The following is a 26,455-nucleotide window of genomic DNA, read 5'->3' as shown; positions in this document are numbered from 1 at the left end:
TTAGGAAGTTAGAGGGGTTCAAAGTTTATCAGCGATTTCTCATTTTTACATCAAAATTTACAAAACCATTTTTTTAGGGACCACATCACATTTGAAGTGACTTCAATAGGCCTAGATGACAGAAAATACCCAAAAGTGACACCATTATAAAAACTGCACCCCCCAAAGTACTCAAAACCACATTCAAGAAGTTTATTAACCCTTCAGGTGCTTCACATGAACAAAAGCAATGTGGAATGAAAAAAAGCAAAAATTAAATTTTACCTAAAAATGTTGCTCTAACCCAAATTTATTCACTTTTAGAAGAACTAACACAACAAAATGGACCCCAAAACTTGTTCCCCACTTTCTTATGAGTGCGCCGATACCCCACATGTGGTCAGAAACCTCTGTTTGGACAAATGGGAGGGCTCGGAACAGAAGGAGCAATATTTGAATTTTGGAAAGCAAATTTGGCTGAAATAGATTGCGAGCACCATGTTGCATTTACAGGTCCGCTAAGGTACCTAAACAGAAGAAACCCCTCACAAGTGACACCATTTTGGAAACTAGACCCCTCAAGGCTTCTATCTAGGGGTATAGTGAGCATTTTAGATCCACAGGTACTTCACAGATTTTGTTAACGTTACGTTGTCATATTGAAAATTTTAATAATTTTCTCAAAAATGTTGCTTTAGCATCAATTTTCTCACTTTTTCAAGAGGTAATTCCAAAAATTTGACCTCAAGGTTTGTTAACCACTTTTTTATGAGCGCGGTGATACCTCACATGTGGTCTGAAACCTTTGTTTGGACAAATGGGAGGGCTTGGAACGAAAGGAGCAATATTTGAATTTTGGAAAGGAAATTTGGCTGAAAAAGATTGCGGGCACCATGTCACATTTGGAGGACCCCTAAGGTACCTAAACAGCAGAAACCCCACACAAGTGACCCCATTTTGGAAACTAGGCCCCTCAAGGAATTTATCTAGATGTTTGGTGAGTACCCTGAACCCCCAGGTGCTTCACAGAATTTTATAACGTTGAGCCATGAAAAGAAAAAAAAAACATTTTACCACAAAATTGTTATTTCAACCAGGTAGCTTTTTTTTTTACAAGAGTAAAAGGAAAAAATTCAGCATAACATTTATTGTGCAATTTCTCCTGAGTTTGGCGATACCTTATATGTGGTGGAAATCAACTGTTTGGGCGCATGGCAGGGCTCGGAAGGGAAGGAGTGCCATTTGACTGCAAAATTGGCTGGAATCAATAGCGGACGCCAGGTTGCATTTGGAGAGCCCCTGAGGTGCCTAAACAGTGGCGGTCCCCCACAAGTGACTCCATTCTGGAAACAAGACACCTCAAGGCTTTTATCTAGGTGTATAGTGAGCAGTATGAATCCACGAATACTTCACAGAATTTGATAAGCTTAGGTTGCCATATTGAAAATTTTCATTTTTTTCACAAAAATGTTGCTTCAGCATCAAATTTCTCACTTTTTCAAGAGACAACAACAAACCGTGGACCCAACAGGTTGTTATCCAATGTCTTATGAGCACAGGGATACCCCACATGTGGCCAAAAACCTCTGTTTGGATAAATGGGAGGGCTTGGAATGGAAGCAGCACCATTTGAATTCTGGAAAAGTTGAAATAAATTGCGGGCTCCATGTCACATTTGCAGGGCCCCTTGGGTACCTATACATTAGAAACCCCCACAAGTGACCCCATTTTGGAAACTGGATTTTATTCAGGAGTATAATAAGCATTTTGAATCCACAGGTACTTCACAAAAATGTTGCTGTAGCAACCAATGTCTCACTTTTAGGCTATGTGGCCATGAGCCAGCGACACGGCGTCTAGTACACAGTGTCAGCCTCCTGCAGAGATGTGTGTTGTCCACGGGAGAACGCAGCTGCCCAAGCCCACGATTTGGGTTCAGGCCGCTGTGGAGCTCTATGCTACCTGCAGAGAACACTCATCTCCGCAGCATAAATTGACATGCTGAGGCTCGGGAAGCTGCGCCACAGGTCAGTTTATGTGGCGGAGAAAAGAAGCACAGTGGGCAAGCACATTGGGCATGGGATTTCTAAAAATCCTTCCACTGTGCTTCTACTGCACAATGCAGCGTTATGGACGCAGGGAAAACACTCTGCGCCCAAAACGCTGCAAATCCTGATTGTGGGCGCACAGCCTAAAATGCTACAATGGATGAATGGATACATGTCAAACATATATAACGTCCCACCCCCTGCATATTCTAAGCTGGCGCCCTTTAGTGCCTTTCATGTGGCACTAAAGGGTGCCTAGCCTTGTATTTAGCCCCCCAAAAAAATAATAATTAAAATAAACGACGTGGGGTCCCCCCCATTTTTGATAGCCAGCTAGGGTAAAGCAGACAGCTGTAGCCTGCAAACCACAGCTGACAGCTTCACCTTGTCTGGTGATCAATTTGGAGGGCTCCCCAGGCGTTTTTTTAAAAAAAAAACATGGGGTCCCCCCCAAATTAGATCACCAGCCAAGGTGAAGCGGACAGCTGGGGTCTGGTATTCTCAGGGTGGGAAGAGCCATGGTTATTGGACTCTTCCCAGCCTAAAAATAGCAGGCCGCAGCCGCCCCAGAAGTGGCGCATCCATTAGATGCGCCAATCCTGGTGCTTCGCCCCAGCTCATCCCGCGCCCTGGTGCGGTGGCAGACGGGGTAATATATGGGGTTGATACCAGCTGTAATGTCACCTGGCATCAAGCCCTGGGGTTAGTGATGTCACGGCATCTAAACAGATACCCGACATCACTAACCCAGTCAAGTAATAGACAGACAAAAAAAAAAAAGACAAAAAAAAATTTATTTGAAAAAAAAACTCCCCGAAACATTCCTCTTTCCCCAATTTATTGAAAATAAAGAAATTACGGTCGCTGTAATCCGCTGTAATCCGTGAGGTCCCACGCCGACTCTGGATCTTCTAGAATATGGGGGGCACGTTCAGGGAACGTATCCCCCATTTTCTGGAAGAGCAAGCTCTCCATGAGCAGTGTGGGTGCAGTAATCTGAGAATACTGCACTCACACTGCCCCGGTCCAACTTAGGGCAGAGTGACCTGCAGTAACCTCATTCCAGAATATGAGGGGCACGCTCACAGAACGTACCCCCCATTTTCTGGAACAGCAGTCTCTCCATGTGAGGACCACACTCCTCACATGGAGAGACTGCTGATTACTGCACTCACTCTCCCCCGGTCCACAGTGGAGCAGCCTGTGCATCAGTGACGTCAGCGTCCCTGCAAGACTGACGTCGCTGATGCACAGGCTGCTCCACTGTGGACCGGGGGAGGAATCCAGCTGACAGCCGCTGTCTGCGCATGCGCCGTCAGCATTCAAGAGATCGCGGGACGGATCACCAGACAGGTAACGTATGACCGGGGGCTCGGGGGCTCGGGGGCTGGGGGGCTGGGGGGGGTGATCTAGTGGGACCTGGGGGGACCTGGGGACACCTTTCTGCCGCATGTGACGTGTCACATGCGGCAGAAAGAGCAGAATGAATGCGGGGGAGGGGGGGGTGGCTCTGGAGACCCGGAGGGGGCTCCGGTGACCAGAGGGCTCCGGTGGACCGGAGGAGGGGTCAGGGGGAGGACATTTCCCTCCGATCTGAAATGTTTGATCATTTCAGATCGGAGGGAAATGAATGCAGAGCCGGCGGCGGCAGTTTTCAGCGCGCGTCGGCGCCATCTTGCACGCTCCGGAGGGGGGCTCTGAAGAACTGGAGGGGGCTCCAGGGACCAAAGAGCTCCGGTGTACCGGAGGAGAGGTCAGGAGGGGGACATTTCCCTCCGATCTGAAATGTTTGATCATTTCAGATCGGAGGGAAATGAATGCGGCGGCAGCAGCAGCAGCTTTCAGCGCGCCGGCGCCATCTTGCAAGGTCTGGAGAACCGGAGGGGGCTCCGGGGAACCAGAGATCTCGGGTGGACCGGAGCAGGGATCAGGGGGAGGACATTTCCCTCCGATCTGAAATGTTTGATCATTTCAGATCGGAGGGAAATGAATGCAGAGCCGGCGGCGGCGGGAGTTTTCGCCGCGCGTCGGCGCCATTTTGGATGTCCGGGGGGGGTGGGGGGTGGGGGGTGATTTTCTCCGGTACCGGGGGCTTTGGGGGCACTAGGGGCTTATATTTCTTTATCATCTGACATGTTTGATCATGTCAGATGAGAAAGAAATTAGTAGTATTTGCCATTTTTTTTTTTTTTAATGTTGTCGCCGGTATACGGTGTATACCGGCGATCACATTATCGGGGAACAAAAAAAACACCCCGATTCATAATCTTGGGGGTCTCAGCTACCCCCGGTAGCTGAAACCCCCGAGATTTTTCGTCACTGGGGGGCGCTACAACCTTTTTCCGGCCTGACGTCTCAAGACGTCGGAACAGAATAAGTACCCTGTTTTTCCGACGTCTTGAGACGTTAGGCCGTCGCTATGGGGTTAAAGGGCTTCTTGGTGTTATGTGAGTCAACTGTGAAAACAGCCTCTGTATGGACCATTTTGAAAAAAATTGTTGCTCTGTGAGGGAATTCTGCCAATCTTGTCTGTCTGGGTGGACACTGAAAACAGGCTTTGTAAGGACTTTTTTGAAAATTCTTGCTCTATGGGGGAACTTTTCCAAGATTGAGCTGGACTGCCAGCTTTATCCAAATTCCAATAACCATTTTATTTTTTACTGCAACAGCTATAGTGTAAGGTATTGGAGCTGAAATTTTGATTCTGTGAGGGAACTGTGAAAAGTCTGTAATAATCTGATGGACACGCTTCCTCTGTATAGAGGCCATGTAATACTCTGCACTTTTTGGGGTGCAAAGAATGTGGACCGCATCAAATAGGGGATGTGGTCATGCTATTTCAAGGTGTGGGGGTGGAGCTGCTGCAGGGAGAGGATGTGGTCGATCTGTGCCTGCAAACAGGTCAAAATGAAACACCTTCCTCTGATGCACGCAAGTGGCAGGACGGTCCTCAACACGCCACAACATCCAGCAGCACCATCTGATACGCTCCGTATTACCAGGAGGCAGTGTTAGTGGAAGACTGTGTCCACACGTCTCCACATACTGAATGATGGGTCATCCAAATTTAGTTCAAGTTCCTTTCCTTTGGCTTCCACTGGCTCCCCTCTTAAAGGGAATCTGTCACCAGGTTTTTGCCACCTAATCTGAGAGCACCATAATGTAGGAGCAGAGACCCTGATTTCAGTGGTGTTTCATTTACTGAGTTACTTAGTGTAGTTTTAATAAAAATCACTTTAAGCGCATCAGTATGGCACTTAAAGGCAAAGTGGCTATGACTAACTTTAGGAGGCTAGCTGGAGAACCTTCAGCTTGATGCCAAATCCACCTATGAGCATTTTAACGGCAGCAGCTGTAGCGTACTATATTAAAGTTGAAATTTTGGCTTTGTAGGGGCCTTTTTTTTTAAAAAAAAATTGTTGCGGTGTAGGGGAACTCTGCCAATCTTGACTGTGTGAGTGATCTGGTAATACAGGCTCTGTAGAGGCTTTTTTGAGGAAGGTTGCTCTGTGGTGGAACTGTAAAAATCAGTCTCTTTGGTGGCACTCTTAAAAATTGTAATAATTTACTTCCTATATAACCATGATTGCTATGGTGACAAAACCAATTTAAGTTATTTCCCTATCCACATTTGTTTGCATGGCAATTGTCCTGCTCTTACCCCCATTTTGCTGCCCCCAATCCTTTAGTACAGCACTCAAGTTCAAGTCTAAATTGACCAATATTGGGTTCATATGATCCAGAGAGTAGATCCAGCACAGGATCCAGGGAATAAATATATATAAAAATCATAGTTTATTTCTAAATCCTTAAAAAGTCCATCATTAGGTCATCGAAACATTTACAGAGTATGCGTTTTGAGCATAGTTGCTCTTACTCCTTCTCTAGCACATACAAAATGAAAGACCAGTTAAAAAATACAGATCCGGACAGGAGATCAGAAAAGGAGGAGGGACAGTGTGTGCAAATATTACTTCATTACTAAGCATTGCATCGGCACATTGGAGGTATAATTTTACCATGTCATTTTCAGAAAATATATTAATATATTAATAAGCAAATAATAGATTTTATGTTAATTCCTAAAGGAACCCTTGTCTCCATCATAAAGATCTATGTTATTTCTCTACGGTGTAGAATGTCCTTCACTTCACCGCCCCTTTTAGGTAGATATACTCTTTCTACTGCATTTACTCTCAAACTGTCAGTGTTGCCTGCACGCACATTTAAGAGCTGTTGAGACGCTCCTGAAAGGCCCCTGGTGGTATTCTTGGCATTATATATGTGTTCTGACACCCTTTTTCTAAGTGTTCGTGTCGTACTCCCAATATATTGTGATTTACATGTAATGCATGAGATTAAATAGATCACATTGCTCGTCCCACAGTTCATCATGGCGTTAATATTAAATTTTCTGTTATTGGAGAATGATGTAAAGCTTTTAACCTTGGTCATATATTTGCACAAGCCGCACGTTTTGTGACCACATTTTTACCGGCAATTAGTTCCTGGCAGGGTTGTTCGTGCCCTGTTCACGATGGCAGTGGCAATGTCCTCCACAACCTCTCTGCTTACCGGTTGTCACCCGCACCCTGGTTGATCACTCAGTAACCCTGTTGCCTCAAAACGTGTCATCATCTGTCTCTGCGAATTGACAGCCATTGGACCGCTACGTGTGTGAAGGTCTTTCAAACAACGAAAGGCTCTCAGTGCAGCTGTACCATTCCTGACATTCTCATTATTATTATTATTATTATTATTATTTATTATTATAGCGCCATTTATTCCATGGCGCTTTACAAGTGAAAGAGGGTATACGTACAACAATCATTAACAGTACAAGACAGACTGGTATAGGAGGAGAGAGGACCCTGCCCGCGAGGGCTCACAGTCTACAGGGAATGGGTGATGGTACAATAGGTGAGGACAGAGCTGGTTGCGCAGTGGTCTACTGGGCTGAGGGCTATTGTAGGTTGTAGGCTTGTTGGAAGAGGTGGGTCTTGAGGTTCCTCTTGTTCTCATAAAACAACCACACTAACAGCGCATGATCCGGCAAAGAGACAGGCATCTTGCAGACTGAGTTGCAAGGCACGCTCACTGTACAGCGCCACTTTTTCACCTGGTGGGGATTTTTGGTATAAAAAAAAAAGTTTTAAGATGCCTTCCGTTTCCCCATGCCTTGAATAGCATACATACCAATTTTCAGCCAATTCTGTCCACTGGATCAGTCTGCACATGGCTTCACTCTGTTATTTTATGGTCACCTTGTAGTTGTGTGACTGCAAGTTGTATTAATGTTTTTGATTGTGTGACTGAATTGCTGTCACATAACCAAAATGGCTTTTACCTCTAGCCTTTAGAATCCTCAAATGTGCTATTCGTAAGAATGCTTGTTCCGGAATTCTGACTCCAAAATACAGAATAGAAAGCTATAAAAAAAAAAATGTAAGCAACTCAATAAAAACTTTAACTGATCTTGAAAAAAAAAAACAAAACAAGCCCTTACATGACTCTGGTTGGTAGGATAAGAAAATTATAGCTCAAAATATGACAAAGCAAACTTTTTTCATTTAAAAAAAAAAAAAAAACCCACAACCCAAACATCAGTTTTAGTGAGTGATTATAGCAAAAACAACTTGTATAAATCTGACATTTCTATAATCATACATACCTGAAGAAAAAATTTGTCTTTTCATTTATACCAGACAGTGAACAGTGTGTAGGAAAAAAAAAAAAATATATCAATTCCTAAACTGCTCTTGATTTGTTCATTTTGGCTCCAAAAGATTGCAATAGGGTTTAGTTTAAATTTACCCTTCACTCTATGCTCAGCACTTCCATCAGAGTTTCCATGCCCTGTGCCCACGCTGAGTATTTTGATGCGGATTTTGACGCAGATTTTCAGAAATCTGCAGCAAAATCTGCATGTCCATTGTGAAGACAGCAAAGTCTATGAGAATTCAGAATTGCTGTGCCCACGTTGAGTGTTTTTCCCTTGCGTATTTGGTGCAGATTTCTTTTTTTCTGCACCAAATGTGCACCAAATACGCAAGGGAAAAATAAGCAACGTGGGCACAGTTCTTCTGAATTCTCATAGACTTTGCTGGCTTCACAATGGACATGCAGATTTCTGAAAATACGCGTCAAAACTACACAGCGTGGGCACTGAGATGTCTCAAAAACGTGATTAAGAAAAAAACAAGCAAACAGAACCATTTACTGTAACGAGGCAGATGGAGTCACTTTGAATTCAGTCTGACCTATGCTGTTCTGGCACCTCAGGGGCTCTGCCAACGTGATATGGCCCTCACAAACTATACCAGCAAAGTCTCCACGCTAACATGGTGCTGCTTACCTTCCGAGCTCTGCCATGTGCTGAAACAGAATTTTATGGGTTTTATTATCTTCTATTTTTTTCCATGGAAATTTGTGCAAATTCCCATGGAGCACTTGTCTTAATAGACTTTCTAAATGAGATTTCAAATACTTTAAAGGGGTGCAATGTAGAAAAAGCGTTCTCATTTGCAGGTTTTCTGACATATAGGCCTCAACACATAGTGGTCCTCAACAGGGCTGCGGAGTCGGTAAACCAAACCTTCGACTCCGACTCCTCAATTTCTCTTGCACAGACTCCGACTCCTACATATATTGCTTAGTTAGGTGAAAAATTTATTGTAATACATGAACATGTGTATGTGAACATCAGACATTTAATAATTTTTATGATACAATAATCAAGATATTTGGAGAGAACATAAAATATATTTATTGGAATACAACTTTAGAACACACTGTAATAAATTGTAAATATGTAATACACTATGTAATATAAAGTAGATTACATATATATCTTGTGTGTGTGTATGCATTGCACTACTGTCCCCAATTTATTATATAATTTTAGGAGTCGGAGTCGGTGCATTTTATACCGACTCCACCAAAATGAGCTCTGACTCCGACTCCATGACTCAGACTCCACAGCCCTGGTCCTCAAAATAGTTTTGTAAGTTAAAAAGAATGTAAAAAGTGTAGCTGAACTTTTAAGGCTATGTGCCCACGGGAGATTAAACCTGCGGATTTATACAATGGAAAATCCGCAGATTTTCCAGATAATTCCGCAGGTTTCAGCATGCACAGACACTCCCCATGTTATCCTATGGGACATGGAGAGTGCTGTGTCCTTGCTGCGAATACGTGCGGCAGTGGAATATGCTACGGATGTCCCGCAGCCACACGTAATTGCATGTCAATTATTTCTGCGGAATTACCTGCGGAAATCCCGGCCCTCCACTATGGAGATAGAGGCCGGGACATCCGCAGGTAAGCCGCACGAATGCCCGCAGGTTTACTGCAGCTATTTCGCTGGAATCCCGCACCTAAAAATAGCTGCGAATTCCGGTGAGCAGCCTTGGGATACCTGCGGATATATCTGCAGGTACAAACTCCCGTGGGCAGATAGCCTAACTGTTCTAACATTGTGACAAAAAAAGTAATAAAACTGATGGTAAAGTAAACACATGGTAAAATGTTATTTTCTGTGGTATTTAGCTTATTAAGGGCATAAGAATTTAAAGTTCCAAGATTTCACATTTTTCTAAATTTGTCAGATTTCTGTATATTTTCATAAAGAAATGCATCTCATATCAACCTAAATTTACCACTAATAAAATGTGCCAAATTCTTTAATGGAGAATTTTTCTTTCCAGTCTTCATCAAATCTGGCGTACGTAAGATCACCTTTTATAAGTCAGCCCTGAAATTTGGTGTGAACACAGCCGTACCTGCTCTGTAACAATTTGTAATTTTTTTTTTCCTGAAGAATGTTATTCAAAAGTTGCTAAAACTCCACAAAAAAAACGAAACATGAAAATAAATATATTTAGCCTTTTTATAGTTTTTGTATTAGCTTTTATTACAAGCATATAATATTAATTGGCAAAACACAGAATACAAGCTTCACTGTAGGAAATCAAAACATTAAGCAATATTGCCTTACCAAAAGGCATTATGGACAAAACCTCTATATTTGATACAACTTTAAACACAATAACAAAAACTAAAAAAAAAAAAAAAAAATGTAAACTTTTAGGAAAAAAAAAACATTTGCATCAAATTAACTTTTTGTTTTAACTTTAAGTACATGAACTTCCTCAGGCTTTTACATTTTATTGAAAGCAATAGAATTTTTCTTTTTTAATACACTTTTAATACTGGAATTACTCGGTGATGTCTTCAGTGTAGTGTCAATGACACCGAAACATACGTAGTGGACAGAAATTGAAAATTCACAATGAACCTACCCAAGTGGTTCTAAATTGGGTAGAAATATAACCCCTCAGATACTATACGTACAACGAAAAAAAAAAAAAAAAAATCTAATAATACAGCCATCACAAAAACCTCAAGTATGCCATTATATTTGAGGGCCATGTACATTAGCTGAAACCTGAAAAGTGTACCTGATCTAATTTTCGCCTTCAGGGAGACAAAAACATGTCTCTACTTAACAGTCAGACATTATTCATGCACACATGAGGTGTATTACAAAGCCCATTCTCATTCATCTGAATGAGGTCTGTAATAATACTGTAAGGGAATGAACCTTAGAAATTACACAAAAAAGGTTTAATGCAATATAAAGGAAACACGGGATATAGTCTTTTCAATAGCACCATATTACGTAATAACATGATATCGTAGTAGTCTTTATAAAACAAAAAGATCTGAAATAATTTAACACTATTTTACTGTGTATGCTAAATAAGTAAAAATAAAATAAATCTAAGAAAACAACACATCTTAAAGCAGACCCGATGTATCTGTTTCAGTAAATACATGTAATAACCATTCTGGAGCATATTTTCTCTAAACTCTGTTGAATGCCATTATTATAGGGTTATTCTTCCTGGAATTGTATAAATGAATTGAGAAAAAGTAGATCCCAATCCTTTTGTCAATAAGAAAAAGAAGAGAGAGTAACTTCAGAATGCCAGATTCTATGAAGATACACTCCAGCATTGTTATTTCAATATACAAGTATCCACTAAAACAGACAGATCAGGAGGGACCCTCTTTAAATACATTTTCTTGAGGGACAAAAAAACAAAACAAAACAAAACAAACCGAAGAACATCTTTTCTCTTTACTATTGCTTAAAGGAGCTGTCTGGGACTAAAAAATGGTGACCTATCCATGCGATAGGTCATTACTATGAGATCAGTTGGGTTCCGACAACACACCACTGATCATCTGATATCTCCAGTAACAATCTGATGTAAGCAATGTGCGGGGCAGAACATAACCGCTCCATACATTGTTTAGTGGCTGCTGCCAAGTGTTGCAGGTTCTCTTTCATTCAAATGAATGGAAAATAAACGGCAGCACTCGGCAGCAGCCCCCAAACAATGTATGGAGCCGTTCTGTTCCACCCTGCACGTTGCTTACATCAGATAAGGGCTGGAGAGAAAAAAATCAGCTATTGATGATCTATCCAATAAACTAGTCCCTGGCAACCCTTTTAAAAGGGAGTCCATCATCCCTAAAATGCATATTAAAATGGGCTGCAAAGTGTTGTAGGAAACTTAGCCCTTATAAAGACGACACTAGCACTGTACCCATTACTGGTACAGTGCTTGAGAAAATTACTCTCAATTTGTATGCAAATGATGGGGCGATGGCGCATCCTTGGCATGGCTAAGAGTATGCTACACAGTTATGTCTTCTCACTTGCATTTTGAGGGTCTTTTTCAGCTTCTCATTCACAATGCTCGCTTCCCAGAGCGAGCACTGTCTGGATGCTGCTGGCGTGCGTTTGCATGTTAATCAGAAGCTGGGGAAAGCCCCCAATATGTATTTGATGGAACAGTGGTATACCCTTGGCATGGCCAAGAGCACGGTACACAGTTAGGCCTTCTCACTTGCATTTTGAGGGCCTTTCCCAGCTTCTGATTCACAATGCTCGCTTTCCAGAGCAAGCACTGTCTGAATGCTGCCGGCATGTTTGCATATCAATCAGAAGTTGAGGAAGGTCCACAATATGCACATGATGCGGCAACAGTGTACTCTTGGCAGAGTCAAGAGTATGGTACACTGTTATGCCTCCTTATTTGCATTTTGAGGGCCTTTCACAGTTTCTGAGTCACAATGCTCGCTTTCCAGAGCAAGCACTGTCAGGATACTGCCGGCAAGTGTTTGTATGTCAATCAGAAGCTGGGAAAAGCCCCCAATATATGCATAATGGGGTAACAATGCACCCTTGACATGGCCAAAAGTATGGTACACAGTTATGCCTCCTCATTTGCATTTTGGGGGTCTTTCCCAGCTTTTGATTAATAATGCTCACTTCCCAGAGCGAGCACCGTCTGGATGCTGGTGGTGTGTGTGTGTGTGTGCATGTCAATCAAAAGCTGCAGAGGGCCCCCAATATGCCCATGATGGAGCAACGACGCACCCTTGGCATGGCCAAAAGTATGATACACCGTTATGCCTCCTCATTTGCATTTTGGGGGCCTTTCCCAGTTTCTGATTCATAATGCTCGCTTCCCTGAGCGAGCACTGTCTGGATGCTGCCAGGGTGTGTGTGCGCATGTCAATCAGAAGCTGGGGAAGGCCCTTAATATGCAAATGGGCATAATGATGTACCATTCTCTTGGCCGTGCAACGTTGCCCCATCATTTGCATACAAATTGTAAGTTATTTTCTCAGGCACCCTACCAGTATAAAGTACATTGCTAGTATGGTTGTTATAGGGGCCAAGTCCCCATCAACACTGTAAAGCCCATTTAAAATGCATTTTGGGGGTGATGGACTCCCTTTACATCAAAAGGAGGAACAGGAAAGAAATCCAGAAATCCTTAATTTTCATAGCGCTGAAGACAAACATTTACTTAAAACTAGGCATTTTGCAAGTCTATTGCACATTTGCATTCCCGATGCTTTTACTCACTATTATTGTATGATGCAAAAAAAATAAAAAATAAAAAAATGAAGCTTGTTAAACATTTCACAATTTTATATGCCCGTAAATAAAGCTGGCCACTTAAACTTTTTCAATGGTAAAATAATATAGAAAGCTTAAAATAGAATAAATAATTTTATAAAGTTATTTTGTTTTCAACCCCACCAATCCTTATTAAATTTTTCATATATTCTGTCAGAATTTACTATTTTCCATATGAACTATATTAAACAAAAACGTATGTATACCTGGCTACCTTTCGTCTCACTGTTGCAGGATACAGCGAAGACATAAATATTATTTTTGCAGACACAACGCAGCAAAAAGAGGTTTTCAAACCAATTTCACTGATAAACAATAATTCCCCCACCTTCAAAAAAAACGTTCCAGACCCTATAGGCCAAGTGTGGCTTGTGAGAATAGCACAGGTGTATCAAATAGAATCTGACAAAAGAGTGCTTCTTCGCCCATTCCTAAGTGTAACATTTACTTTGAAGTTCCAGGAGCAACAGTACAATATACCTCACAGAGGCTTCCATTATCCAATATATCTCCTTCATGTGTCCCATCTGCAGAAAGTTGGCTCGATCAGTGCAAAACTAGCCCATTTTATTTTTGCTTTCGACTTATTAAAAAAAAAAAAAAAAGGGACCAGACAATGGCGGATGGAGAGGGGGTAGTAGACTTTGTGACATGGTAATTGACAAAATCAAGAAAGCATGGTATTTCACTGCTGAGGTTGTTAGGTTAACACGCACATAGCTATACAGTGTTGGGTTCCATCACGTCTACTTGTGAACACGGTCAGGGATTATTCACGCTAATCTCCGATAAGCAGGCAGTGCAGCCGGTTGGGAGCTGCTGGCCTATACAGCTATATCATGAATTTCAGCAACAGAGGGTTCTTTGTAGCACCATATCAAATTCAAGTGATCCAATAGATAGTAGCAAAATATGTGAATTGTTTCTTGAATATATGCATTCAGTTTTCATTTAATACATTCTTTTAATTCACATGGCTCACTTTAAACTTTCTACTAAAAGTAGAACCATGAAACACCAGCAAGGCACATCAGTCAGTTTCCTTGTGTTAGTCGCTGACTAAATGTACTGTACCGTGTCAATATTACTAGCTAAAGACAAAGGTTAGCACCAAGATCGCAAATCGGAATTGATCATTGTGATCTCGAATGATACGGAGACCAAAACAGGCCTGTACTAATGTGATAAGCAGTAACGGGTGTACAACCATATGGCGCAAGAAGAGGGACTTCTAATAATATTGCAGCAAAAGGCCAAAAGTGCACTGTGGCAACAAATCACAAATATAAGCACCAGTTAATATGCATAATCCAATCACTAATCTTTGCAAGTGATATTTTCCACCAAACAAGAAATTCTGGAAACAGCACAATCACAACCCCGGATTGGTTTTACAAATATGTTGGCTCAAATGTCTGCACTGGGCTACCAGCCTAAACATTACATTTCTTTAAAGTATCTACAAAGTAAACTTAATAGAGGGTTTTAATTGTAAATGATTTATAAAATCTTTTCACAATTAAAAAGTAACCTAAGGTAATTTGGTGTCAATCTTTTTATCTGTTATATATATTTATATATATAGATATATATTTCTTAATATATACGACGATCAATACATCTCAAAAACAAACCTGGATGTAGTCTGCAGCAAAGACATGAATTATCTATGAAAAGTGTTCAGTATTTGTAAACGCCATGCTGGTAGTGTCTTGAGTTGTGAAAAATTATCTCTTTTTGTACAAAAAGTATAAATATTTTTCCTGTCCAGAATTCTGGTAATTGTGTTGCGTAAGAGAAACATTTTGAAGTGAAGAGATTCTCCTGTGGTTGCGCTACAATCTTCTGGCTTGAATCCGCTGGTACAGGTCACATGTTATGAGTCTTGTGGTGCACTGTGGTGGTGCCCATGATAGTCTCTGCAAAAACCTTGTCCAGACTGGACAATTAAGTTCTTTCACAGCAAGTCCATTTTCGGTCTGTAATGTAGAAGTAGTGGTGATTTCTGCAATAAACAAAATGTCTAGTTTTAGATTGTAAACACCAGAAAAAGCCTAAACTGTAACTTTTAGTTACAAAAATAAAACAAAAAAAATTCAAAAACACCTGGTTAGAAATTCTACATTTATATAATAGAACTATAATATAATTGTGTATCTTAAAGCATTCAAGTAAAGGTAGTCCTCGACTTATGAACGACAGAATTACTCGCGAGCCCTAGTTATGAATGTGAGGTGTTAAAATAAAATTTATTTATGTTTCTATATATATCTCAATATCAACATGCAAGGTGGACCAGCTGTCCTCCGAACTCTGGATAATATATACCTGCTCTCTCTGTGTTGCACGGACCAGGACTGGGAACAAATTCAACAATGTAGAAAAACAACGTGGAAAGGTCCAGCAGGAATGGAGACTTCAGGTATTGTATCTAAAATCCAAAATTTATTGCAAATGGATTAAAAAAGTTTCCAGAGTTCAATAGCAAGGTGCAGACATCACGCTGAACAGACTACACGTTTCGGCAGAGACAATATGCCGCCTTCTTCACGGTCTTAAGCTTGAGACCGTGAAGAAGGCGGTAAAATTGTCTCCGCCGAAACGCGTAGTCTGTTCAGCGTGATGTCTGCACCTTGCTGTTGAACTCTGGAAACTTTTTTAATCCATTTGCAATAAATTTTGGATTTTAAATACAATACCTGAAGTCTCCATTCCTGCTGGACCTTTCCACGTTGATATATATATATATATATATATATATATTATATATATACACATACATACATACATACATACATATACACACACACACACACACACACACACACACGGTACAGACCAAAAGTTTGGACACACCTTCTCATCTCTAGAACAACTGTTAAGAGGAGACTTTGTGAAGCAGGCCTTCATGGTAAAGTAGCTGCTAGGAAACCACTGCTAAGGACAGGCAACAAGCAGAAGAGACTTGTTTGGGCTAAAGAACACAAGGAATGCACATTAGACCAGTGGAAATCTGAGCTTTGGTCTGATGAGTCCAAATTTGAGATCTTTGGATCCAATCACCATGTCTTTGAAGAAAAGGTGAAAGGATGGGCTCTACATGCCTGGTTCCCACCGTGAGGCATGGAGGAAGAGGTGTAATGGTGTGGGGGTGCTTTTCTGCTGACACTGTTGGGATTTATTTAAAATTGAAGGCATACTGAACCAGCATGCCTACCACAGCATCTTGCAGCGGCGTGCTATTCCATCCAGTTTGTGTTTAGTTGGACCATCATTTATTTTTCAACAGGACAATGACCCCAAACACACCTCCAGGCTGTGTAAGGGCTATTTGACTAAGAAGGAGAGTGATGGGATGCTACGCCAGATGACCTGGCCTCCACTATCACCAGACATGAACCCAATCGAGATGGTTTGGGGTGAGCTGGACCGCAGAGTGAAAGCAAAAGGGCCAACAAGTGCTAAGCAGTTCTGGGAACTCCTTCAAGACTGTTGGAAGACCATTTCCGGTGACTACCTCTTGAAGCTCATCAAGAGAATGTCAAGAGTGTGCAAAGCCGTAATCAAAGAGAAAGGTGGCTATTTTGAAGAACCTAGAATATAAGACATATTTTCAGTTGTTTCACACTTTAAGTATTTCATTCCACATGTTTTCATTCATAGTTTTGATGTCTTCAATGTGAATCTACAATTGTCATGAAAATAAAGAAAACTCTGAATGAGAGGGTGTGTCCAAACTTTTCGTCAGTACAGTGCCTACAAGTAGTATTCAACCCCCTGCAGATTTAGCAGGTTTGATAAGATGCAAATAAGTTAGAGCCTGCAAACTTCAAACAAGAGCAGGATTTATTAACAGATGCATAAATCTTACAAACCAACAAGTTATGTTGCTCAGTTAAATTTTAATAAATTTTCAACATAAAAGTGTGGGTCAATTATTATTCAACCCCTAGGTTTAATATTTTGTGGAATAACCCTTGTTTGCAATTACAGCTAATAATCGTCTTTTATAAGACCTGATCAGGCCGGCACAGGTCTCTGGAGTTATCTTGGCCCACTCCTCCATGCAGATCTTCTCCAAGTTATCTAGGTTCTTTGGGTGTCTCATGTGGACTTTAATCTTCAGCTCCTTCCACAAGTTTTCAATTGGGTTAAGGTCAGGAGACTGACTAGGCCACGGCAACACCTTGATTTTTTCTTTCTTGAACCAGGCCTTGGTTTTCTTGGCTGTGTGCTTTGGGTCGTTGTCTTGTTGGAAGATGAAATGACGACCCATCTTAAGATCCTTGATGGAGGAGCGGAGGTTCTTGGCCAAAATCTCCAGGTAGGCCGTGCTATCGATCTTCCCATGGATGCGGACCAGATGGCCAGGCCCCTTGGCTGAGAAACAGCCCCACAGAATGATGCTGCCACCACCATGCTTGACTGTAGGGATGGTATTCTTGGGGTCGTATGCAGTGCCATCCAGTCTCCAAACGTCACGTGTGTGGTTGACATCAAAGATCTCGATCTTGGTCTCATCAGACCAGAGAACCTTGAACCAGTCTGTCTCAGACTCCTCCAAGTGATCATGAGCAAACTGTAGACGAGCCTTGACATGACGCTTTGAAAGTAAAAGGTACCTTACGGGCTCATCTGCAACGGAGACCATTGCGGTGGAGTACGTTACTTATGGTATTGACTGAAACCAATGTCCCCACTGCCATGAGATCTTCCCGGAGCTCCTTCCTTGTTAGCCTTGACTCTTCGGACAAGCCTGGCCTCGGCACGGGTGGTAACTTTCAAAGGCTGTCCAGGCCGTGGAAGGCTAACAGTAGTTCCATAAGCCTTCCACTTCCGGATGATGCTCCCAACAGTGGAGACAAGTAGGCCCAACTCCTTGGAAAGGGTTTTGTACCCCTTGCCAGCCTTGTGACCCTCTACGATCTTGTCTCTGATGGCCTAGGAATGCTCCTTTGTCTTTCCCATGTTGACCAAGTATGAGTGCTGTTCACAAGTTTGGGGATGGTCTTAATTAGTCAGAAAAGGCAGGAAAAAGAGATAATTAATCCAAACATGTGAAGCTCATTGTTCTTTGTGCCTGCCTGAAATACTTCTTAATACTTTAGGGGAACCAAACAGAATTCTGGTGGTTTGAGGGGTTGAATAATAAATGACCCTCTGAATAAACTTTTCGCAATTTAAAAAAAAAAAAAAAGAAGGGAATTTTGTTTACTTACCGTAAATTCCTTTTCTTCTAGCTCCTATTGGGAGACCCAGACAATTGGGTGTATAGCTTCTGCCTCCGGAGGCCACACAAAGTATTACACTGAAAAAGTGTAACCCCTCCCCTCTGCCTATACACCCTCCCGTGGATCACGGGCTCCTCAGTTTTGGTGCAAAAGCAGGAAGGAGGAAACTTATAAATTGGTCTGGGGTAAATTCAATCCGAAGGATGTTCGGAGAACTGAAACCATAACCAAAAGAACAATTCAACATGAACAACATGTGTACACAAAAGAATAAACAGCCCGAAGGGAACAGGGGCGGGTCCTGGGTCTCCCAATAGGAGCTAGAAGAAAAGGAATTTACGGTAAGTAAACAAAATTCCCTTCTTCTTTGTCGCTCCATTGGGAGACCCAGACAATTGGGACGTCCAAAAGCAGTCCCTGGGTGGGTAAAAGAATACCTCAATAAAAGAGAGCCGAAAACGACCCCTTCCTACAGGTGGGCAACCGCCGCCTGAAGGACTCGCCTACCTAGACTGGCATCTGCCGAAGCATAGGTAAGCACTTGATAGTGTTTTGTGAAGGTGTGCAGACTAGACCAGGTAGCTGCCTGACACACCTGCTGAGCCGTAGCCCGGTGTCGCAATGCCCAGGACGCACCCACGGCTCTGGTAGAATGGGCTTTCAGCCCCGAAGGAAGAGGAAGCCCCGAAGAACGGTAGGCTTCAAGAATCGGTTCCTTGATCCACCGAGCCAAAGTTGACTTGGAAGCCTGCGAACCCTTACGCTGGCCAGCGACCAGGACAAAGAGCGCATCTGAACGGCGCAGGGGCGCCGTGCGAGACACGTAGAGCCGGAGTGCTCTCACTAGATCTAATGAATGCAAATCCTTTTCACACTGGTGAACTGGATGAGGGCAAAAGGACAGTAAGGAGATATCCTGATTGAGATGAAAAGGAGATACCACCTTAGGGAGAAACTCCGGGACAGGACGCAGAACCACCTTATCCTGGTGAAAAACCAGGAAAGGGGATTTGCATGACAGCGCTGCAAGCTCCGACACTCTTCGGAGTGAGGTAATTGCCACAAGAAATGCCACCTTCTGCGAACGACGTGATAAAGAGACATCCCTCAGCGGCTCAAAAGGTGGTTTTTGAAGAGCCATTAACACCCTGTTAAGGTCCCAGGGTTCCAGCGGACGCTTGTAGGGTGGAACTATGTGGCAAACTCCCTGCAGGAACGTGCGGACCTGCGGAAGCCTTGCCAGGCGCTTTTGAAAAAATACTGAGAGCGCCGATACTTGTCCCTTGAGAGAGCCGAGTGACAAACCCTTGTCCATTCCGGATTGAAGGAATGAAAGAAAAATGGGTAAGGCAAAAGGCCAGGGAGTAAAACCCTTATCAGAGCACCAGGACAAGAAGATCCGCCACGACCTGTAATAGATCTTGGCGGACGTTGGTTTCCTGGCCTGTCTCAGAGTGGCAATGACATCCTGAGATAAACCCGACGACGCTAGGAGCCAGGACTCAATGGCCACACAGTCAGGTTGAGGGCCGCAGAATTCAGATGGAAAAACGGCCCTTGTGACAGCAGGTCTGTGCGGTCTGGAAGCGCCCACGGCTGACCCACCGTGAGATGCCACAGATCCGGGTACCACGACCGCCTCGGCCAATCTGGAGCGACGAGAATGGCGCGACGACAGTCGGATCTGATCTTGCGTAACACTCTGGGCAACATTGCCAGAGGAGGAAACACATAAGGGAGTCGAAACTGCGACCAATCCTGAACTAACGCGTCCGCCGCCAGAGCTCTGTGATCTTGAGACCGTGTCATGAAGGCCGGGACCTTGTTGTTGTGCCGTGACGCCATGAGATCGACGTCCGGCGTTCCCCAGCGGCGACAGATCTCTCAAAACACGTCTGGGTGAAGAGACCATTCCCCCGCATCCATGCCCTGACGACTGAGAAAATCTGCTTCCCAGTTTTCTACGCCCGGGATGTGAACTGCGGAGATGGTGGAGGCTGTGGCTTCCGCCCACAGCAGAATCCGCCGGACTTCCTGGAAGGCTTGACGGCTGCGCGTGCCTCCCTGGTGGTTGATGTACGCGACCGCCGTGGCGTTGTCCGACTGTATGCGGATCTGCCTGCCCTCCAGCCACCGATGGAACGCCTTTAGGGCTAGATACACTGCCCTTATCTCCAGAACATTGATCTGAAGAGAAGACTCTATCGGAGTCCAGGTTCCCTGAGCCCTGTGGTGGAGAAAAACCGCTCCCCACCCTGACAGGCTCGCGTCCGTCGTGACCACAGCCCAGGATGGGGGCAGGAAGGATTTTCCCTGCGATAGAGAAGTGGGAAGAAGCCACCACTGAAGAGAGATTTTGGCTGCAAGGGAAAGAGAGACATTCCTGTCGAGGGACGTCGACCTCCTGTCCCATTTGCGGAGAATGTCCCATTGGAGTGGGCGCAGATGCAACTGCGCGAAGGGCACTGCCTCCATTGCTGCCACCATCTTCCCCAGGAAGTGCATGAGGCGCCTCAAGGGGTGTGACTGACCCCGAAGAAGAGATTGCACCCCTGTCTGCAGCGAAAGCGGTTTGTCCAGCGGTAGCTTGACTACCGCTGAGTGAGTATGAAACTCCATCCCGAGGTAAGTCAGTGATTGGGTCGGTGTCAACTTGGACTTTGGGAAGTTGATGAGCCACCCGAACTGCTGGAGAGTCGGCAGAGCGACGGTCAGGCTGTGTTGACACGCCACCCGGGAGGGTGCCCTGACTAGGAGATCGTCTAAGTAAGGGATCACCGAGTGGCCCTGAGAGTGCAGGACCGCCACAACGGATGCCATGACCTTGGTGAAGACCCGTGGGGCTGTCGCCAGGCCGAAAGGCAGTGCCACGAACTGAAGGTGTTCGTCCCCGATGGCGAAACGCAGGAAGCGTTGATGTTCGGGTGCGATCGGCACATGGAGATAAGCATCCTTGATGTCGATTGATGCTAGGAAGTCTCCTTGTGACATCGAAGCGATGACCGAGCGGAGAGATTCCATCCGAAACCTTCTGGTGCTCACATGCCTTTTGAGCAGTTTGAGGTCCAAAACGGGACGGAATGATCCGTCCTTCTTTGGCACCACGAACAAGTTGGAGTAGAAGCCGTGACCATGTTCCTGAGGGGGAACGGGAATCACCACTCCTTCTGTCTTCAGAACGCCCACAGCCTGAAAAAGTGCGCCGGCCCGAGATGGGGGCGGAGATGTTCTGAAGAAACGAGTCGGAGGACGAGAGCTGAACTCTATCCTGTAACCGTGAGACAGAATGTCTCTCACCCATCAGTCTTGGACATGTGGCCACCAGGCATCGCAAAAGCGGGAGAGCCTGCCACCGACCGAGGATGCGGTTCGGGGAGGCCAAAAGTCATGAGGAGGCCGCCTTGGAGGCAGTGCCTCCGGCGGTTTTTTGGGGGCGTGACTTAGACCGCCACGCATAGGAGTTCCTCTGGCCTTTCTCTGGCCTGTTGGACGAGGAGGATTGGGACTTGGCTGAGGGCCGAAAGGACCGAAACCTCGGTTGTATTTTCCGTTGCTGAGGTCTCTTCGGTTTGGACTGGGGTAAGGACGAGTCCTTTCCCTTGGATTCCTTAATAATTTCATCCAATCGTTCGCCAAACAATCGGTCGCCAGAAAACGGCAAACCGGTTAAGAATTTCTTGGAAGCAGAGTCTGCCTTCCATTCGCGTAGCCACATGGCCCTGCGGACTGCCACCGAATTAGCGGATGCTACCGCTGTACGGCTAGCAGAGTCCAGGACGGCGTTCATGGCGTAGGACGAAAAAGCCGACGCCTGAGAAGTCAAAGACGCAACTTGCGGAGCAGAGGTACGTGTGACCGCATTAATCTCAGACAGACAAGCTGAAATAGCTTAGAGTGCCCACACGGCTGCAAAGGCCGGGGCAAAAGACGCGCCTGTGGCTTCATAGATGGATTTCACCAGGAGCTCTATCTGCCTGTCAGTGGCATCCTTGAGCGATGAGCCATCTGCAACTGATACTACAGATCTAGCCGCCAGTCTAGAGACTGGAGGATCCACCTTGGGACATTGAGCCCAACCCTTAACTACGTCAGAGGGGAAGGGGTAACGTGTGTCATTAAGGCGCTTAGTAAAGCGCTTGTCCGGAAATGCTCTGTGCTTCTGGACAGCATCTCTGAAGTTAGAGTGATCGAAAAATGCACTCCGTGTACGTTTGGGAAACCTAAACTGGTGTTTCTCCTGCTGCGAAGTCGACTCCTCTATAGGTGGAGGTGGGGGAGAAAGATCTAGCACCTGGTTGATGGACGATATAAGATCATTTACTAAGGCGTCCCCCTCAGGTGTATCAAGATTGAGGGCAACGTCAGGGTCAGAGCCCTGAGCTGCGACGTCCGCCTCGTCCTCCAGAGAGTCCTCAAGCTGAGACCCCGAGCAGCGTGAGGAAGTCGGGGAAGATTCCCAGCGAGCCCGCTTAGCCGGTCTGGGACTGTGGTCCGTGCAGGAGTCCTCCACGTGAGACCTAGGGGCCACCCCGGGAGCACGCTGCGGCGCAGACCGAGAGGGGCCTGGAGGCGATGATCCAACAGTGCCCGGGGCCTGTGTAAGGACCGGTCTGGACTGCAAGGCTTCTAGTAGCTTGGCAGACCATTTGTCCATAGACTGAGCCATGGATTGTGAAAGCGACTCAGAGAGTTTCTCAGCAAAAACTGCAAACTCTGTCCCTGCCGCCTGGACAGTGGAAGCAGGAGGGTCTGCCTGAGCCGAGGGGTCCACTAGTGACCGAGGCTCCGGCTGAGCAAGTGCAACAGGGGTCGAGCATTGCTCACAGTGAGGGTAGGTGGAACCCGCAGGTAACATAGCCCCACAAGAGGTACAGGTTGCAAAAAAACCCTTTGCCTTAGCGCCCTTGCTCCTTGTGGACGACATGCTGTTGTCTCCTAGGAGAGTGATCACTGAGGGTATATAGCCAAAAGTAAACAACCCGGCCGAACAGAGAAAATATATACGAATCTATATATATAATTGCCTTATTCTGTCTGTCTGTCTGTCTGTCTGTCTGTCTATCTGTCTGTCTGTCTGTCATGCTCCAAAATTGTGTCCTTACGGTGACACAAAGCTGATTGGCCGCTGGGCTCGCCATGGCCCCGCCCCCCCACACGGATTGGCCGCTCGCCCAGGCTGCGCCCCCACACGGATTGGCCAGCCGCTCGCCCAGGCTCCGCCCCCCCCACAGATTGGCCTCTCGCCCCGGCACCCTGCAGGCATTGGCAATTCAGCCACGCCACGCCCCGCCCCCCTCACGCAATGCACGTTAGCTCTGGCCCCACCCCCTCCCTCCGCGCATTTCTCTAACTGACACGGCTGTCACGGAGGTGAGTACGGTACTCCCTATCCCCCCCCAACCCCCCCCCCCCCCCGGCCCCCGCTCCCAAAGGGGTGGTGTGGATACTCGCATGGTTACAAGCGCTGTCACGGAGGTGAGTACTGTACTCCCTCCCCCTCCCCCGGCCCCCGCTCCCACGGCAGTGGTGGGAGTGGTGTGGATACGTTGGTAACCATGCTCGCATGGTTACAAGCCCATCAAGGTCCTGCTGCGCCGGAAGGTCCACACGCACACACACAAACATACACACACATCAGATCACACTCACACTCACTCTCATACACACCTCACACACACCTCACATCGCATCCACATACTCACAACATCCTGGGATATCGCTTGCTTCTCGGCGGCGAAAATGTGCTGTTGTGATCTTCCAGGACCTGACGGAGGATCACATGGCCAGAAGCATGTGATATCCCCGGATGTTGTGAGTATGAGCGCGTAAGTGCGATATCGTCAGTGTCTGTGTGTGTGAGTGGATGCGATCGGGTGTGTGTGTGAGTGGATGCGATCGGGTGTGTGTGAGTGGATGCGATCGGGTGTGTGTGTGAGTGGATGCGATCGGGTGTGTGTGTGAGTGGATGCGATCGGGTGTGTGTGTGAGTGGATGCGATCGGGTGTGTGTGTGAGTGGATGCGATCGGGTGTGTGTGAGTGGATGCGATCGGGTGTGTGTGTGAGTGGATGCGATCGGGTGTGTGTGTGAGTGCATGCGATCGGGTGTGTGAGTGTCGGCAGAGGAGCAGGGCGTGCTGGAGGAGGCTGGGAGCAGAGAGGCTGATCATGGGGAAGAGGGAAATGCTGATGCTGAAGGAGGCTGGGATCGGAAGGCTGGGAAGAAGGAGGCTGGGAGGAGAGAGGCTGATCCTAGGGAAGGCTGGGGAGAGGAGGCTGATGCTGAGGGAGGCTGGAAGGAGAGAGGCTGATGCTGAGGGAGGCTGGGACGAGGGACGCTGATGCTTAGGGAAGCTGATGCTGGAGGAGGCTGGAAGAACAGAGGCTGATGCTGGTAGAGGCTGATGCTTGGGGAAGCTGATGCTGGGGGAGACTGGGAGAGGAAGGCTGATGCTGAGGGAGGCTGGGAGGCGGAGGCTGGGAGGAAGGAGGCTGAGAGGAGAGAGGCTGATCCTTGGGAAGGCTGGGAAAAGGAGGCTGATGCTGAGGGAGGCTGGAAGGAGAGAGCCTGATGCTAGGGACAGAGACGCTGATGCTGGGAGGAGAGAGGCTGATGCTGCGGGCAGAGAGGCTGATGATGCGGGTAGAGAGGCTGATGCTGGCGCAGCATGGCGGATGGAGCACGTTTGGTAATGCGCAGCATGGCGGATGGAGCACGTTTGGGAGTGCGCAGCATGGCGGATGGAGTACGTTTCGGAGTGCGCAGCATAGCGGATGGAGCACGTTTGGGAGTGCGCAGCATGGCGGATGGAGCACGTTTGGGAGTGCGCAGCATGGCGGATGCAGCACGATGGCGAGTGCGGAGTATGGCGGATGGAGCATGTTTGGGAGTGCGCAGCATAGCGGATGGACCACGTTTGGGAGTGCGCAGCATGGCGGATGGAGCACGTTTGAGAGTGCGCAGCATGGGAGATGGAGCACGATGGGAGGTGCGCAGCATAGGGGATGGAGCACGATAGGGAGTGCACTGCATGTGGGATGGAGCACGATGGAGAGTGCCCAGCATGGCGGATGGAGCACGTTTGGGAGTGCGCAGCATGGCGGATGGAGCACGTTTGGGAGTGCGCGGCATGGCGGATGGAGCACGTTTGGGAGTGCGCAGCATGGATGATGGAGCACGATGGGGGGTGCGCAGCATAGGGGATAGAGCACGATGGGGAGTGCGCTGCATGGGGCATGGAGCACGATGGGGAGTGTGGAGTATGGCGGATGGAGCACGTTTGGGAGTGCGCAGCATGGCGGATGGAGCACGTTTAGGAGTGCGCAGCATGGGAGATGGAGCACGATGGGGAGTGCGCAGCGTGGCGGATGGAGCACGATGGGGAGTGCGCAGCATGGGGAATGGAGCACGATGGGGAGTGCGCAGCATGGCGGATGGAGCACGTTTGGGAGTGCGCAGCATGGCGGATGGAGCACGTTTGGGAGTGCGCAGGATGGGAGATGTAGCACGATGGGGGGTGCGCAGCATAGGGGATGGAGCACGATGGAGAGTGCACACCTCCCCCCAACACACACACACACACGCGCGCGCACTGCACAACACACCACACACACACACTGGAAACCACAAACAACTGCCCTACACAGACACCCACACACAGACAACGCTGCACACACAAATATACGCACATACTGCACATATATATAACAAAAATCATACATGAACTACACAATACGTAAATTCTAGAATACCCGATGCGTAGAATCGGGCCACCTTCTAGTATATATATATATATATATATATATACTCCGGCACCCTAGGGGGACCAGCACCGGGTGACCGGTGTGGCTTACCGACCGCCCAAAGCGGAGTGTGTGTCCACCAGATTCCCTGCCTTAGGTCTCCCAGAGCTGCAGAGCTCGTTCCTGAAAATCCTCCACCGGCAGAATGTGTGTAAAAATGGCTGCCAAAGCTCTCAGGGGAGGAGGGAGCCGTGGGCGGCGACTAGTAAAGTGCGGGAATCTGGGGCCCACAGTGATCAGTGAGGGGGGGGGAGGAAACCTAAAGTCTGCTCCAGCCCTCACTGCCGACGTCAGGTCGACCGTCCCGCCCTTATCCCTGACTGGCAGGCCCGGGGGCGGGAGTTATGGTACTAGGCCGCAATGAAGCCGGGGACTAAATTTAATACCGCGGCTGACA

General features: G+C 46.3%; 1 protein-coding gene across 1 annotated transcript in view; it reads right to left on the bottom strand.

Annotated features, from left to right (window-relative positions):
• Positions 1-11,445: 11,445 nt before the first annotated feature.
• The window catches only part of PCGF3 (polycomb group ring finger 3), a 150,505-nt gene continuing 135,495 nt past the window's right edge, over positions 11,446-26,455 (bottom strand). The window contains exon 9 of the mRNA XM_075338604.1: positions 11,446-15,031. Within this exon, the coding sequence (XP_075194719.1) occupies positions 14,984-15,031 (48 nt within the window). The 3' untranslated portion in view covers positions 11,446-14,983. The remainder of the gene's footprint in view (positions 15,032-26,455) is intronic.

Source organism: Anomaloglossus baeobatrachus, chromosome 1, assembly GCF_048569485.1.
Source record: "Anomaloglossus baeobatrachus isolate aAnoBae1 chromosome 1, aAnoBae1.hap1, whole genome shotgun sequence".
Taxonomy (NCBI): Eukaryota; Metazoa; Chordata; class Amphibia; order Anura; family Aromobatidae; genus Anomaloglossus; species Anomaloglossus baeobatrachus.
The sequence above is the reverse complement of the archived record's forward strand: the minus strand, read 5'-3'. Positions and strand labels throughout refer to the sequence as shown.